General features: G+C 49.3%; 1 protein-coding gene across 2 annotated transcripts in view; it reads left to right on the top strand.

The window, feature by feature from the left end:
* The window catches only part of ULK2 (unc-51 like autophagy activating kinase 2), a 168171-nt gene that overhangs the window by 43317 nt on the left and 108666 nt on the right, over window positions 1–16188 (top strand). For both annotated transcript variants that reach the window (XR_005558995.1, XM_039362237.1), the window contains exons 4-5: window positions 2998–3030; window positions 7712–7748. Coding sequence is in view for 1 of the 2 variants with exons in the window: in XM_039362237.1 (XP_039218171.1) it covers window positions 2998–3030; window positions 7712–7748 (70 nt within the window). In the remaining variant the exon portion in view is untranslated. The remainder of the gene's footprint in view (window positions 1–2997; window positions 3031–7711; window positions 7749–16188) is intronic.

The raw sequence follows: 16188 nt of genomic DNA, 5'->3' as shown, positions 1-16188 counted from the left end.
CTCTGGCAGGTGGGGCGGTGGGCAGGAGGCTTGTCCTGCGGGGTGAGGCAAGGCAAGGTGAGGCAGGGCGGGGGTGCCATTGTCACAGGGCAAGGTGAGGCAGGGGCCGGGCTGGCTGCTGCCTGACACCATCGGCCCCCGCACACAGAGGCCAGCGAGCGCATGGGTGCAGGGATGCATCCAGCCATGTGGGACCTCAGCGAGTTAGCGGGCAGCTGGTTGAAGAGGGACGGTTGCCATCTCCGGGGCATGGCGCGCGTGCCCACAGAGAGGGCTCCGAGTGCCACCTCTTGAACGCGTGACATAGGTTCACCACCACTGATCTATACCATTTCAGACAAGTGACTGTCCAGTCTCTTCTTAAAAACCTCCAATGAGGTTTTTATGAGCCGAGGTGGCGCAGCAGTTAGAGTGCAGTACTGCAGGCCACTTTCGCTGACTGTGTTCAGCAGGTCAGCGGTTCAAATCTCACTGGCTCAAGGTTGACTCAGCCCTCCATCCTTCCGGGGTAGGTAAAATGAGGACCCAGATTGTTGGGGGCAATGTAAATATATATATATATATACATTGCTTACTGGTGTACACCGCTTAGAGAGTGCTTGCACTTAAAGCGGTATATAAGTCTCATAAATAAATAAATAAACAAACAAACAAACAATGATGGAGCACCCACGATTTCTGGTGGCAAGCTGTTCCACTGGTTAATTGTCCTCCCTGTCAGGAAGTTTCTCCTTAATTCCAGGTTGCTTCTCTCTTTGATCAGTTTCCATCCGTTGCTTCTCGTCCTGCCTTCTGGTGCTTTGGAGAATAGCTTGACCACCCACCTCCCCCGGCCTTGTGGCAGCCCCCCAGATACTGGAAGACTGCTATCATGTCACCCCCAGTTTCTTCTTTTCTTTAGACTAGCCAAACCCAAGTTGCAACGAGGGAGAAAAAAGTGACTTAGGATCGTTCCTCACGCCTAACGGCTGTCACAGTGTCCTTGTGGTCACATGATCCAAGTTCGGAGGCTTGGCAACTGGCATGTATTTATGACAGTTACCGTGTCCCATGGGGGTCACATGACCCCCCTTTTTGTGACCTTCTGACGAGCAAACTCCACAGGGGAAGCCAGATTCACTGAACAAGTGTATTACCAGCTTAAGAACTGCAGTGATTCACTTTAACAACTGCAGCAATAGCACTTAGACCAGTGGTTCTCAACCTTTTTAATGCCGCGACCTTCCAACCGGTCGTAAGTCGAGGACTACCCAACCGGTCGTAAGTCGAGGACTACCCAACCGGTCGTAAGTCGAGGACTTTCCCTGCCCGGGAGCACTGCACATGCGTGGTGCTGCCCCCTGCGCCGGCCGAGGCGTAGCTGGCAAGGGGCAGCGACGGCGCAGGGCGACCACCGGCTGGGCCACCAGCTGGCCCAGCCCAAGGGAGGTAAGGCACCCGTTGGGCTCCTCGCAGGAGTAGCACAGCTAAAGAAAAGGGGGAAAAATGGCGGACAGCCTTGTTTGGTGACCCCCGTGAAATGGTCGATCGACCCCAAATGGGGTTGAGAACCGCTGACTTAGACTTACATACCGCTTCACAGTGCTTCGCAGCCCTCTCTAAGCCGTTTATAGAGTCGGCATCTGTCCCCCAACAATCTGGATCCTCATTTGACTCACCTCGGAAGGACGGAAGGTTGAGTCGGTCGAGGATCTCGAACCGGTCAGGATCGAATTTCCTGGCTGTGGGCAGACCCAGCCTGCAATACGGCCTTCTCACCACTGCGCCACCCCAGCTTCCTTCCTTCCTTCCTTCCTTCCTTCCTTCCTTCCTTCCTTCCTTCCTTCCTTCCTTCCTTCCTTCCTTCCTTCCTTCCTTCCTTCCTTCTTGTCTGTCTTCTTTGCTCCCTTCCTCCCTCCCTCCCCAAGCAATAGCACTTAGACCAGTGGTTCTCAACCTTTTTAATGCTGCGACCTCCCCCCCCCCCAACCGGTCATAAGTCGAGGACTACTCAACCAGTCGTAAGTCGAGGACTACTCAACTGGTGCAGCACCATTTGCAGAAGGGGACTTTTGGCAGGCTCAGCAGGGCAGAGACAGCCTGGACAATTCCCATTGGCTTTGGAAAGCCAATAGAATTAGACTCTATTCAAGAGAGTCTATTCTATTGGCTTTCAAAAGCCAACAGAATAAAAGGGAGTAGCACAGCTAAGGAAAAGGGGGAAAAAATGGCGGACTGCGTTGTTTGGCGACCCCCGTGAAATGGTCGTTCGATCCCAAATGGGGTCCCGACCCACAGGTTGAGAACCACTGGACTAGAATATAGATGAGCTGAACTGAATCTTCTCCCATACAAAACTTTGGATTCAAAGCCAAAAAAAAAAAAAATGTGCTTCTAATCATGTGTGTGTCTATGGGGGGGGGGGAGTTGTTGCAGAGCACCTGTCTGCAACTTCTTAAAGCAACTATGTCTTTTCCTGGAGTTGCGTAAGTGGCCACTACAATTGTAGCACAGTCACCGGGGGAAAATGCACTTTGGTTACAGACTTGTAAAAAAAATTGGTATAAAATCGGTTACTCCAAAGCACCATTTGTTTGAAATGGAATAGGGTCTCCTGCTTGAGCGGGGGGGGGGCTGGACTAGAAGACCTCCAAGGTCCCTTCCAGCGCTATTCTGATTGATTGATTGTTAGATGTGCACAGTCCTGCCAGATGTAATATTGTGTCCAATTATAATTGTTCCTTTGATGGTTTGTAATGCAAACTTTGCATCCGTGTCTGTCTGTGCCTGTCTTTTTTTTAAAAGCTTTATTTGAAAGCTAAGCAGCGTGCCAATTTCAAAATTGAATTTGGTACCTCAGAAGAATAAATTTCTGCCTTTTTTGGGGTCGCGCCATAAATATCTCCCAATATAGATCAGTGGCAGGTGGGTGAAAAGGAATTATAGTATTTATTGTAAGAAAGCTTCCATTATTCTTGTTGAATGAGATGTTTCTTTTTTTTTTCTTTTTTCTTTCAGGAAATGCCCAATTCTGTCTTTCTCGTAATGGAGGTGTGTATATTTACGATTTGGATTTTTTTGTGGCTGAATTTGAGTTATTTCTCCTCTTCTTATCCTGAAGTCTCCCCCCCCCCGCCCAGCCTCCCCCAAACCCCATCTATGGTTTCCCCTGAACTGTTCTAAAATTAATAGATGTGTACGCTACCAATGAAAATCCACCCCAAAATATTTTTGATCCACAGGTTTTGGATTCCGGTGCACAATGTTATGTGATTTATGCTATAATATGCATGGGTTAATATTTGATGGTCTATACCAGGGGTAGGCAACTTTGGCTCTTTTATGACTTGTGGACTTCCAACTCCCAGAATTCCTGAGCCAGCATGGGGGAACTATGGCCCCCTTCATAACTCATGGACTTCAATTCCCAGAATTCCTGAGCCAGCATGGGGGAAACTTTGGCCCCCTCATGACTCGTGGACTTCAATTCCCAGAATTCCTGAGCCAGCATGGGGGAACTATGGCCCCTTCATGACCTGTGGACTTCAATTCCAGGAATTCCTGAGCCAGCATGGGAGAACTATGGCCCCTTCATGACTCGTGGACTTCAACTCCCAGAATTCCTGAGACAACATGGCTCAGCATGGAAACTTCTCCCTTTTCCCTCAACATGGCTGGCTCAGGAATTCTGGGAGTTGAAGTCCACAAGTCATAAAAGAGCCAAGGCTGCCTACCCCTGGTCTATACTTATAGAAGTAGTTGTTAAAAGTCCTCTTTTTTATTCACTCATACATTGCCTTGCAAAACACAGAACAGCCAAGGAAATGTGTTACCAATAAAAGAGAATATTCAGGGTTGAACTGTGGGGTCTTTGATGCTCTCTGAACTTGGTTGTTTTCTTGCAGACATTTCATTACCCAGCTAGGTAACATCATCAGTGCTAGAAAGGGGGGGGGGTTGCTGCCTGTTTATATTACAAACAGCTCGTCCTGTCAGTGTTAGTGGGAGTGTTATTGCTGGTTCCTTGATTAGGGTATTTTTACATTAAACATTGTTTACTTAGACCAGTGGTTCTCAACCTGTGGGTCGGGACCCCATTTGGGGTCGAACGACCATTTCACGGAGGTTGCCAAACCACGCTGTCTGCCATTTTTTTCCCTTTTCCCTAGCTGTCCTACTCCCTCTTATTGGTGGCCATACCCACTTGGGGGTCACCACAACATGGGGAACTGTATTATGGGGTCACGGCATTAGAAAGGTTGAGAACCACTGACTTAGACCAAAACACCACTTCCAGCAATCCATACCCAGAGAAGCAGAAATTAACAGCAAGATTAAATAAGAGGGAGTCAAGCTATTTTCCAAAGCGCCTGGAGGCAGGACAAGAAGCAACAGATGGAAACTAACCAAAGAGAGAAGCAACCTAGAACTAAGGAGAAACTTCCTGACAGTTAGAACAATTAACCCGTGGAACAACCTGCCTCCAGAAGCGGTGAATGCTCCAACACTGGAGGTTTTTAAGAAGAGACTGGACAACCATTTGTCTGAAATGGTATACAGTTTCCTGCCTGAGCAGGGGGGTTGGACTAGATGACCTCCAAGGTCCCTTTCCAACTCTGCTATGCTATTCTATTCATACTAGACCCACAACCGGTCCTTAAAACAACACTCCAGTTAAGGAATTACCAACTCAGATAAACAATACCAAGGAATATTAAGGAAATATCAGCTTAGATAAACAATCCAATAAACCACAGACTCCTCAAAGAACCACCAACACAGACAAAGCCACTTGTACGTAAACTGAGAGCAACCCCCCCTCCCCCCCTCCTAGCATTGATGAGATTATTTAGCCTGGTAATGAAATGTCTGCAAGAAAACAACCCAGAGAGCACCAAGGACCCCACAGAAGAAGTGTGTGTGTGTGTGTGTGTTTGCCTGCCTGTATCTACGTATCTATGTGTCTTTGATAATTTTGAATATTGGAATCCCAGGTATGGACATTTAAAGTCAATCAGATAAAAATAAAGAGCTCTGGGATATAAGGTAAAAGGCTTTTTTTATTAATTGCTGAGCTTTCGTTACCAAACTATTAACATCATCAGAGCAAAGGGCTCTGATTAATAAAAAAAAGCCTTTTACCTTATATCCCAGAGCTCTTTATTTTTATCTGATTGACTTTAAATGTATCTATGTGTATGTATGTATGTATGTATGTATGTATGTATGTATGTATATATATGTGTGCTCACATTTCTTCTGTGGGGTCCTTGGTGCTCTCTGGGTATATAGTATATGGTGTGTGTGTTTAAAAAGAAATAAGGGGTAGGGGTCCCAACTAGCAGTAGCTGAGAAAGAGCAACTCCAGAGGTCGAATAACCGAGGAAGAAATAATCAGGTTTTAATTGTGGTGCTCCTTTTTTAAAAAAAGTCTGACCACGAGGTAGGTAGCCTTGTTAAATTTCAGCGCTCGGAGAAGATGGCTCTTTTTTAAGCTCGTCACCAGTCTCGCCCAACTGAGCTGCTGCAAGTGCAGTGCGTGGAAAAATTGCGTGTATATATATACAGGTGATGATGGTTGGATGCCTTCAGATGGACCAGGCACAAAGAAAGGCATTGGGTTTGTTTTTGGGGTGTGGACGTTAGCTAGTTGGGAGAAAAACGACTAGGCGGTACCCAATATTTTTCCAGGATTATTCCCACTATCTGCGATTATTTCAGGCTTAGAAGTCCTCGTCAAGGGGCTTGGACCAACTAGCTAGTCTCCACGCCTAAAATAAGCCTTACACCTTCTTTTTAGTTGCTTGCTGTTGTGGGAAGTCAGCCCCCCCCCAAAGAAGGAAATTTTAAAAGAGCAGAAAAATATATTTCCTCAAAAGGATTTTAAAAGCAGAAACCAACCCTGCCCCCAAGTCTCTCTGTCCCAAGCTGAAGCCAGCTCTGTACAAATGCAGATGTAAACCATCAGAAAGGCCCCAGCTAGGAGATCAAGAAGACAAAGACACCTAAAATCTGCATACCTCACCCAAACTCTTAAGAGTCATTAGCCCCAGCACCAGGGAAGCAGGATAGGACCTTTGGGACATAATAGGAATAACCTACCACCATCAAGAATACCAGAAAGGCACCCCCAGACTCAGGTCAGAATACGTGACACAGGAAATACAAAGCTTAAAACAGGAGCAGGAAACTATTCCAAACAAAAGGCTCCAGAAGGTATAAAAACCTACTCCCCACATGTGCTCAGCCCTTCTTTCCTCTTTCCTGCCAGAACCATCTTTCGGTCTGGCTCTTCAATAAACTGCAACCTTCTTTCTAAAGCAGTCGCCATGTTGTTTATCCCCGGCTTGGATGAACCGGGATGAAGATTTTTCTTTCAACACTTTTTCCCCTGTTTTTCTGTCTTTTTTTTTCTTTCCCCTTTCCAAAGAGGAACGCTTTTTAAGTCCCACTTAAGGCTTCAAAAGCGCTCCTCTTTGGAAAGGAGAAAGCGATAAATACAGTTTTTAGCTGTCGCTCAGTTACATCTCTCCCTCTCTCTCCCTCCCTCCCTCTCTCCCTCCCTCTCCCTCCCTCTCTCCCTCTCTCCCTCTCTCTCTCCCTCCCCTCTCCCTCCTCTCCCTCTCTCTCTCTCCCTCCCTCTCCCTCTCTCTCCCTCTCTCCCTCCCTCCCTCTCTCCCTCTCTCTCCCTCTCTTTCCCTCCCTCTCCCCTCTCTCTCTCTCTCCCTCCCTCTCTCTCTCCCTCTCTCTCTCCCTCCCTCCTCTCCCTCTCTCTCCCTCCCTCTCTCCCTCCCTCCCCCTCTCTCTCTCCCTCTCTCTCTCTCCCTTTGTCTCCCCCTCTCTCCCTTGCCCAACTGACTTCTAATTAAAAAGCGGGCTGCTGATTTCTCTCCACTATTAAACATTCAGCATTCAGCGAGTTCCATTAAATAAAAGCATCAAAATATTTATCGTTCTCTCAACACTATATCTGCAGTAGTGTGAATAATCGTGAAAATATATATATATGAAAATGCATGCAGTGTTTCCATTGGCGAAAGCTTCTCTTTTTCCTGGATTTGTGAAACCATCAACTACGGGATGTAACGCTGCAGCCCCCTAGCCTGGAGAAGCCACCACGCGTGTCCTTTCGGTCACCCCATGACACGCAAGGGTCCCATTGTTTTGTTTTGTTTTTTAAATTTCCAGAGTCTCTGTCATTTTGCCCTTACGCCTGGGATTAGAACCATGGTTTCTATTTAAGATTACACCTTCATGTAGTGTGCAGTGCCAGTAACAAGCAGAAGATCCCTCCCCTTAGTCCAGTGTTTCTCAACCTTGACCATTTTAAGGCATGTGGACTTCAACTCCCAGAATTCCACAGCCAGCATTGCTGGCTGTGGAATTCTGGGAGTTGAAGTCCACATGCCTTAAAATGGTCAAGGTTGAGAAACAGTGCAAGTCCATTCTGAAAATGAAATCAAAAGAAAAGAGCTTTTTAGACGAGCCAGGAAAGCAGTCTGTGTGCTTTGGGTGTTCCAAGCGGCTGTGTATTTTATTTGGATTTTATTTGTCCCATTTTGGAACCTCCCACCTCCCTCAGAGAGGGACTCTCTGGGCAGTTAAAACCATAACAACATTATATGAGATTTAGAAATGATGTGATGGGCAGAGGGGGGTTTAGGGCAAATAGGCTAAGCTTATCGCCATCGTCCACGCTGATAGTAGTCCTTCTTCTTTCTCTTTCACACAGTATTGCAATGGTGGAGACCTGGCGGATTACTTGCAAGGTAACAGCTTCCTGCTCTTTACTCGCAGCCCTTTCAAGGGTCAGGAGAAATTTCCTGACGGGTGAGAACAATTAACCAGTGGACCGACTTGTCTCCAGACGTCGTGTGTGCTCGTTTTTTTAAAAAAAGAGATTGGACAACCCTTGGTCTGAAAGGGTCTAGAGCACTGATGGCGAACCTTTTAGAGACCGAGTGCCCAAACTGCAACCCAAAATCCACTTATGCATTGTCGAGTGCCGGGTGGGTGTGACCCATTGGGTGGCGTGGCCCATTGGTTGGGTGTGGCCCATTGGGTGGGCGTGGCTGCGGTGGTCACGGCAGACTGGGTGGGACTAAAAAGTTCAATCAATCAATTCCAACTTTGCAAGAACTTTTTTTTCCCACGAGAAGTTGAAATTGACTGATTGATTTAACTTTTTTTTTTTTTTTTTGCACACGGCGGTGGAGGCCTAAAGCAAAAAGCTTTTATAAAACCCAGCTGAAGGCCTAGGATTGGGGCGACGGCGTGTGTGCCCACAGAGAGGGCTCTGAGTGCCGCCTCTGGCACCCATGCCATAAGTTTGCCACTACTGGTCTAGGGCAGTGATGGTGAACCTTTTAGAGACAGAGTGCTCAAACTGCAACTCAAATCCCACTTCTGTATCGCCGGGTGGGCGTGGCCCACCGGGTGTGGCTACGATGGTCATGTCTGATGGGTGGGTGTGGCCAGGGTGAGCATGGCCAGCTCAATGTTGCTCCTGGGGAGGGACACCTGTGGGGGCCGGGCAGGGTTGGGGGAGATCCACGGGGTCTCTGGCGGGTGGGGCGGTGGGCAGGAGACTCATCCTGCAGGCTGAGGCGAGGCAGGGCGGGGGTGACATTGTCGCAGGGCGACGCGAGGCAGGGGCCAGGGCGGCTGCTGCCTGACACCATCAGCCCCCGCACACAGAGGCCAGCGAGTGCATGGATGCTGGGATGCATCCGGCCACATGGGACCTCAGCGGGCGGCTGGTTGAAGAGGACAGTTGCCATCTCTGGGGCATGGCGCGTGTGCCCACAGAGAGGGCTTCCAGTGCCGCCTCTGGCACGCGTGCCATAGGTTCGCCACCACTGGTATAGGGTTTCCTGCTTGATCGGGGGGGTTGGACTAGAAGACCTCCAAGGTCCCTTTCCAACTCTGTTATTCTTTGGTGGTCCCTTTTTGATTGTTTATAGTAGAAGGGTGTTCTGCTCTTGATGCATTTAGCATGCTCATCTCACACTACTGACAGAAGAAATATTTGGAACGCAGGGCTGAACTCTGGGGTCCTTGGTGCTCTCCGAGCTTGGTTGTTCATTTGCAGACATTTCATGACCCAACTAAGTAACATCATCAGTGCTAGAAGGGAGTGGGGTATGCAGAGGGGAAGAGGAGGAGGAGGAGTGTGGGGGTCCTTGGTGCTCTCTGAGCTGGGTGCTTTTGCTGCAGACGTTTCATGACCCAACTAGGTAGTGTCATCAGTACTAGAAGGAATGAGGTTTGTGGAGAGGAGGAGGAGGAGGAGGAGGAGTCCTGTGGGGTCCTTGGTGCTCTCTGAGCTGCGTAGTTTCCTTGCAGATGTTTCATGACCCATCTAGGTAACATCATCAGTGCTAGCAGGGAGGGGGAGGAGGAGGAGGAGGAAATGGACTGTGGGGTCCTTGGTTGCTCTCTGAGCTGGGTGCTTTTGCTGCAGACGTTTCATGACCCAACTAGGTAGTGTCATCAGTGCTAGAAGGAATGAGGTTTGTAGAGAGCGGGAGGAGGAGTCCTGTGGGGTCCTTGATTGATGCTCTCTGAGCTGGGCGGTTTTCCTGCAGACGTTTGATGACCCAACTAGGTAACATCATCATTTCTAGAAGGGAGTGGGGTGTGCAGAGGGGAAGAGGAGGGGGACTGTGGGGGTCCTTGGTGCTCTCTGAGCTTGGTTGTTCGTTTCCAGACATTTCATGACCCAACTAGGTAACATCATCAGTGTTAGAAAGGAGAGGAGGTTTGCTTTTTATTTATATTGGCTTGCCCTGTCAAAGTTGGTGGGCGTGTTCGGGTGATGCCTTGATTAGGCTGTGGTTTAGTGTTTGTCGGAGTTAGCAATTCCTTGATGAGGGTCAACAGAGAGCCAACCCCCCCCCTCTCCCGCCTAGCACCGATGACGTCCCCTAGTTGGGTCGTGAAATGTCTGCGAGAAAACACCCAAGTTCAGAGAGTACCAGGGATCCCTCATCCCAGGCATGAAGCTAAATTTGGGTGGGGTCCCTGCTTTCTCTCAATAAATCTGCCAAAGGAACTCCCCTCACCATTGCCGGAATGGGAAGTCAACCACCATCCTCAGTCTTACGCAGCTAGTCCTCAAGCCTAAAGCACCTGTTGCTAAGCAAGGCAAATAATTGAGTTTTGCCCCATTTTAACGACCTTTCTTGCCACGGATGTTAAGTGAAACACCGCGATGCTTAAGTTAGTCATGCGGTTGTTAAGTGAATCTGGCTTCCAATGGACCACCTGGCTTCCCCGTTGTCAGAAGGGGATCACGTGATCCGGGGACAATGCGACTGTCGTAAATACGAGCCAGTCGCCAAGCGTCCCTCTTTTGATCCCATGACCTCGGGGATGTTGCAGCAGCCGTGAGGAAAAGGGTCAAAAGTCACCTTTTTCAGCGCCCTGGCAACTTCAAACGGTCACTAAACGAATGGTCATAAGCCGAGGACTACCTGTAATGGGGGCGGAGAGATGGTTGCCCTTGTTTTGATTTCCAGAGACCTGGTTCTAGACATTTCCTGTATTATCTGGAGCAGGAAGTATCATGCTTCTGGAAAGGAGTCATTTTTTTCATCCGGAGCAGGGGTCTTCCAACTTGGCCCTTTGATGACTTGTGGACTTCAACTCCCAGAATTCCTCAGCCAGGATGCTTTAAGACAGGGGTCTTCAAACTTTGGCCCTTTTATGATTGGTGGACTTCAACTCCCAGAATTCTTCAGCCAGGCACGCCGGCTGAGGAATTCTGGGAGTTGAAATCCACAAGTTATAAAAGGGCCAAGTCGGAAGACCCCCCCCCCCCACTCCAGAGGATTTGGGGACTAAGAAGAAATACTTCTAAGGGTCTAGTGAGCTGTAAAGTTCAGCTGCAAAGCTATTTTGGGACTTTGAGCATCATCACACAGCTGCTGTGAGAAGGTGTGAATGATGTTTTGTGCCCTTCAGAACCCAGCGTGGCCTTTTGGGACACTGAGAAGCCAGATGCCGGGCTGCAAAATTCTTTCCCAATGCAACTTTTTTTTCTTTTTTCTTTAATTCAAGCCAGGGGCTAGTACAGGGAGTCCTCAACTTACGACCCCAAACTGGAACCAGAATTTAAATTTGCTAAGCAAGACAGTGGTTAAGGGGGTCACACCCGAGTGTGCGATCTTTTTTGGCCGGGATTGTTAAGCAAATCGCTGCAATTTTTAATTCGGGGGTCTTCAACCTTTCTGGACCAGTGGGATGGGGGGGGGGGAAACGGAGAGTTTCATGCAAGCAGGAGGCGCACACCCTTGTGTGTGTGGCTCCATTTTACGGTGGTTGCGCATGACCGCTACTCGCACAAAGGGTGCTTCTGCACAAAGGCCCGCCACTCACACAAACGGAGCTGCACAATGCTCAGATGTTGCTTATCACGGTCCGGTTCTGAACAGGCCGCAGCCCGGCGGGGTTGAGGACCCCTGCGTTAAGTGACCCACACGGTTGTTACGCGAATCCAAATCCAAAGGGGTCTTTGCCAGTTGTGGGGAGATGCGGTTCAGATTCCCAAGTGCCAAATTGTAGGAAGAGGGAGCCTCACCAATAATAATAATAATAATAATAATAATAATAATCTGCCTATCCCAGGTCCTTGGGAAGGACTCGATAGGTAGACAAAATGCCAAATCCAGTCTGAACATCTGGCTGACTGTGTGATGATCATTATTATTATTATTATTATTAATAATAATAATAAAGTTGGAAGGGACCTTGGAGGTCATCTAGTCCAACCCCCTGTTCAGGCAAGAAACCCTATACCAGGGGTAGGCAACCTTGGCTCTTTTATGACTCATGGACTTCAACTCCCAGAATTCCTGAGCCAGCCATGCTGAGGAGAAATGGACAGGTTTCCAAGCTGAGCCATGTTGGCTGAGGAATTCTGGGAATTGAAGTCCACGAGTCATAAAAGGGCCAAGGTTGCCTACCCCTGAGTTAGGAAGACAGCTTGTTTGAAGACCCTTGCCCTAGACCAGGGGTAGGCCACCTTTGCCCCTTCATGACTCGTGGACTTCAACTCCCAGAATTCCTGAGCCAGCCATGCTGAGGGGAAAGGGAGAGGTTTCATGCTGAGCTATATTGGCTCAGGAATTCTAGGAGTTGAAGCCCACGAGTCATAAAAGAGCCAAGATTGCCTACCCCTGCCCTAGACCATTTCCTCCACTTCCTCTGAGAAAGACAATACAAATTATACGACCTCTTTTGCCATGGTCGTTAAACGAATCACAGCAGCTATTAAGCGAATCTGTCATCTCCCACTGATCTTGCTTGTGGGAAGCCGGCTGGGAAGATTGCAAAGGCAATCACATCGCCCTGGTATGTTGCAACCGTTGCAAAATATGTTGGTTGCGAAACCCCTGAATTTGGTTGCCGAGCACCTGTGACCCTAGGGATGCTGCCTGTGTCCTTGGACTACAGGTCGTCCTCAACTGAGCAATTGTTCATTTAGTGACTGTTCAAAGTTCCAGGGGCACTGGAAAAAGGCGACTTATGACCGTTTTTCACAGTTACAACCTTTGCAGCACTCCCAGGATCAGAGGATCAAAAGTCAGATCCTTGGCAACTGACTTGTATTTATTGGGTCTGTCTAGTTTAACGAAGAGAAGGACGAGGGGGGACATAATAGCAGTCTTCCAGTATCTCAGGGGCTGCCCGAAAGAAGAGGGAGTCAAGCTGTTGTCCAAAGAGCCTGAAGGCAGGACAAGAAGCATCGGATAGAAACTAACCAAGGAGAGAAGCAACCTAGAACTAAGGAGAAACTTCCTGACAGTGAGAACAATTAACCAGTGGAACAACCTGCCTCCAGAAGTGGTGAATGCTCCAACACTGGAAGTCTTTAAGAAGAGACTGGACAGCCATTTGTCCAATATGGTATAGGGCAGACATGTCAAACACAAGGCCCAGAGGCTGGATGTGGGCCACGAAGTGGTTTCATGTGGCCTGCAAAGCCATCCTGGAAACAGTGAGGGAACGGCCCCCGCTGCCTTGGCCCGGGCCCAGGCCGGCCGAGAGCCAATGTACAATTTTGTGGTGGCCATCTATGCTGAAAGGCATTCAGTCTTAGCTCCACAAGGCCGTCTGGAAACAGCGAGGAACCAGCCCCTGCCGTGTCGGCCCCGTCCCCTGGGTGCATGCTGGGGAGGTGTCACCCTTTGTGAGGAATGAAGAAATGCACCATCGCCTGGAAGTGGCCAGCAAATGGCCCCCGCCTACTTCACCTATCCGGCTTGATGGGCTCTGCCCTGGTTCCCCCCCCCCTTATGCCAGAGACCCTCAGATCTGTCCCACTCCTGCCCAGGCCCCCACAGGCACCCTTGACGCGAATGATGTAGAACTGGTCACGCCCACCCAGTAGGCCACACCCACTCCATCCACGCCCACCCAGTAGGCCACACCCACTCCATCCACGCCCACCCAGTAGGCCACACCCACTCCATCCACGCCCACCCAGTAGGCCGCACCCACCCTGGCCACACACCCCCAAAGGGCAACCACAATGCTGATGCGGCCCTCAATGAAATTGATTTTGACACCCCTGGTGTAGGGTTTCCTGCCGGAACGGGGTTGGGCTAGGTGACCTCCAACGTCCCTTCCAACATCATCATCATAAATATTACTATTATTATTATTATTATTATTATTATTATTATTATTATTATTATTATTATTATTATGGATCATCGCACCGTCAGCCAGATGTTCAGACTGGATTTGGCATTTTGTCTACCTATCGAGTCCTTACCCAGGACCTGGGATAGGCAGATGTGGATGTTTGAGGGTATTACAGATATCGTCGCAGGATGGAAGCAGTTCCTATTATTGTTGTTGTTGTTGTTATATGACGGTTGTGGCATCCGGAGATCACGTGATCCCCTTTTCCGACCTTCTGACAAGAAAAGTCCATGGGGAAGCCAGATTCACTTGACCGCCGGGTTACTGATACATCACCGGCAGTGATCCACTTAACAACGGTGGCGAGAAAGGTCGTACAATGGGGCCAAGCTCACTTAACAAACGTCTCGCTTAGCAGCATAAATGTGGGGCTCAATTGTGGCCGTACGTCCAGGCCCACCTGTGTGTTGTTGTTCTACACAGTCTGTTGCTCTCCAGACAGGCATGCCTGACTCCCTTTTTCGCTGTTTCCTGCTGTTCTTCGAAATAGAAGTCAAAGTCCATCGGGTCAGCCCCACACCTGCTTCCTTCTAAGTCTAGACATCTCTGGGTGTGGCTTCCAGATAAACTGCCTGTTTTAAGGCGCTGTCAGGCGAGCAAGATCAGGTCAACATGTGAAGGTTCAATGAAGCTGTCATCATGATATAAAAAAGATGTTGAGACTCTAGAAAGAGTGCAGAGAAGAGCAACAAAGAGGATCAGGGGACTGGTGGCTAAAAATATAAGGAAACATATAAGGAAATATATAAGTCTATTTTCTATTCTATTTTCTATTCCATTCTATTCTGGAATTGGGCCTGTCTAGTTTAATGAAGAGAAGGACGAGGGGGGACAGGATAGCAGTCTTCCAATATCTCAGGGGCTGCCCCAAAGAAGAGGGAGTCAAGCTGTTCTCCAAAGCACCTGAAGGCAGGACAAGAAGCAACAGATGGAAACTAACCAAGGAGAGAAGCAACCTAGAACTAAGGAGAAACTTCCTGACAGTGAGAACAATTAATCAGTGGAACCACCTGCCTCCAGAAGCGGTGAATGCTCCAACACTGGAGGTTTTTAAGAAGAGACGGGACAGCCATTTGTCCGAAATGGGATAGGGTTTCCTGCCTGAGCAGGGGGTTTGACTAGATGACCTCCAAGCTCCGTTCCATCATCATCATCGTCATCATCATCATTATTATTGTTGTTGTTGTTGTTTCCTGTTTTAGCAGGGGATTGGATGACCTCCAAGGTCCCAACTTTTTAATAATAATAAAATAATAATAATAATTATTATTATTATTATTATTGTTATTATTATTATTATTATTATTATTATTATAGCTAGTCTTTGACTTGCAACAGGGGTGTCAAACTGCCAGCCTGCGATGCAGTCATGGTGAAATCGTGCCTGCCCCATTGCCGGCAATGGAAAAAAAAGTCACGATACGTTGCGACATGTCGCGTGACGTGGCCAGTTTAACACCCTTGACTTACAACAACAGTTGTGCGCAAAGTTTCTGTCCCTACGCGAGACAGGTGTTAAAGGAGTTTTGCCCCATTTTACAACCTTTCTTGTCACAGCTGCTACAATTGAATCACTGCAGTTATTAAGTTAGTAACCTGGTGGTGAAGTGACTCAGTCATTCCCATTGACTTTGCTGGTCAGAAGGTCGCAAAAGGGAATAATAATAACAACAACAACAACAAATAAGCTGGAAGGGACCTTGGGGGTCATCTAGTCCAGCCCCCTGCTCAAGCAGGCGACCCGATACCATTGGTGGCGAACCTATGGCACGCGTACCAGAGGTGGCACTCTCTGGGCACGTGCGCTGTTGCTCCAGCCCCGCCTCCCTCCGTGGGCTCACCAGCAGCCCCCTCGGTGGAGAGCTGCCCCCGGGCGTGGCCTGCGTGGAGCAGTGCAGCCAGGACAGGACTCCGCCCTCGTGCCCCATCGCGCGCAGATGATGCTGCGGAGCGTGGGTGGAGGGCATGGCCATGGTGCTGTTGGGCCGCCTGGGCGATCTGCTGCAGGCCATGGAGGCAGTGGGTAGCCCCGCGGGTGGGGCGGGGCGCAGAGTCGGGGCGGGGGGCTAGGCGGTGTTTGGGCACTTGGTCTCTCAAAGATTTGCCATCACTACCCTATACCAGTGATGGTGAACCTTTTAGAGACCGAGTGCCCAAACTGCAGCCCTGTAGTCATGACAGACTGGGTGGGTGTGGCCAAGGTGGGCATGGTCATCTCAATGTTGCTCGGGAGGGACACCTGTTGGGCAGGGTTGGGGGAGATCCAGGGAGGTCTCTGGCAGGTGGGGCGGTGGGTAGGAGGCTTGTCCTGCGGGGTGAGGCGAAGCAGGGCGGGGATGCCATTGTCACAGGGTAAGGTGAGGCAGGGGCCAAGATGGCTGTTGCCTGACACCATCGGCCCGCACACACAGAGGCCAGCCAGCGCATGGGGGCCGACAGTGTCCGTCAGCAGCCACAACCTGCCAGCCCCTTGACCGGCGCACTCTGGGGCTCCGCAGC

This window comes from Crotalus tigris, unplaced genomic scaffold (genome assembly GCF_016545835.1).
Source record: "Crotalus tigris isolate CLP2741 ecotype Arizona unplaced genomic scaffold, ASM1654583v1 scf7180000019405.536791, whole genome shotgun sequence".
Classification (NCBI taxonomy): Eukaryota; Metazoa; Chordata; class Lepidosauria; order Squamata; family Viperidae; genus Crotalus; species Crotalus tigris.
The sequence above is the reverse complement of the archived record's forward strand: the minus strand, read 5'-3'. Positions and strand labels throughout refer to the sequence as shown.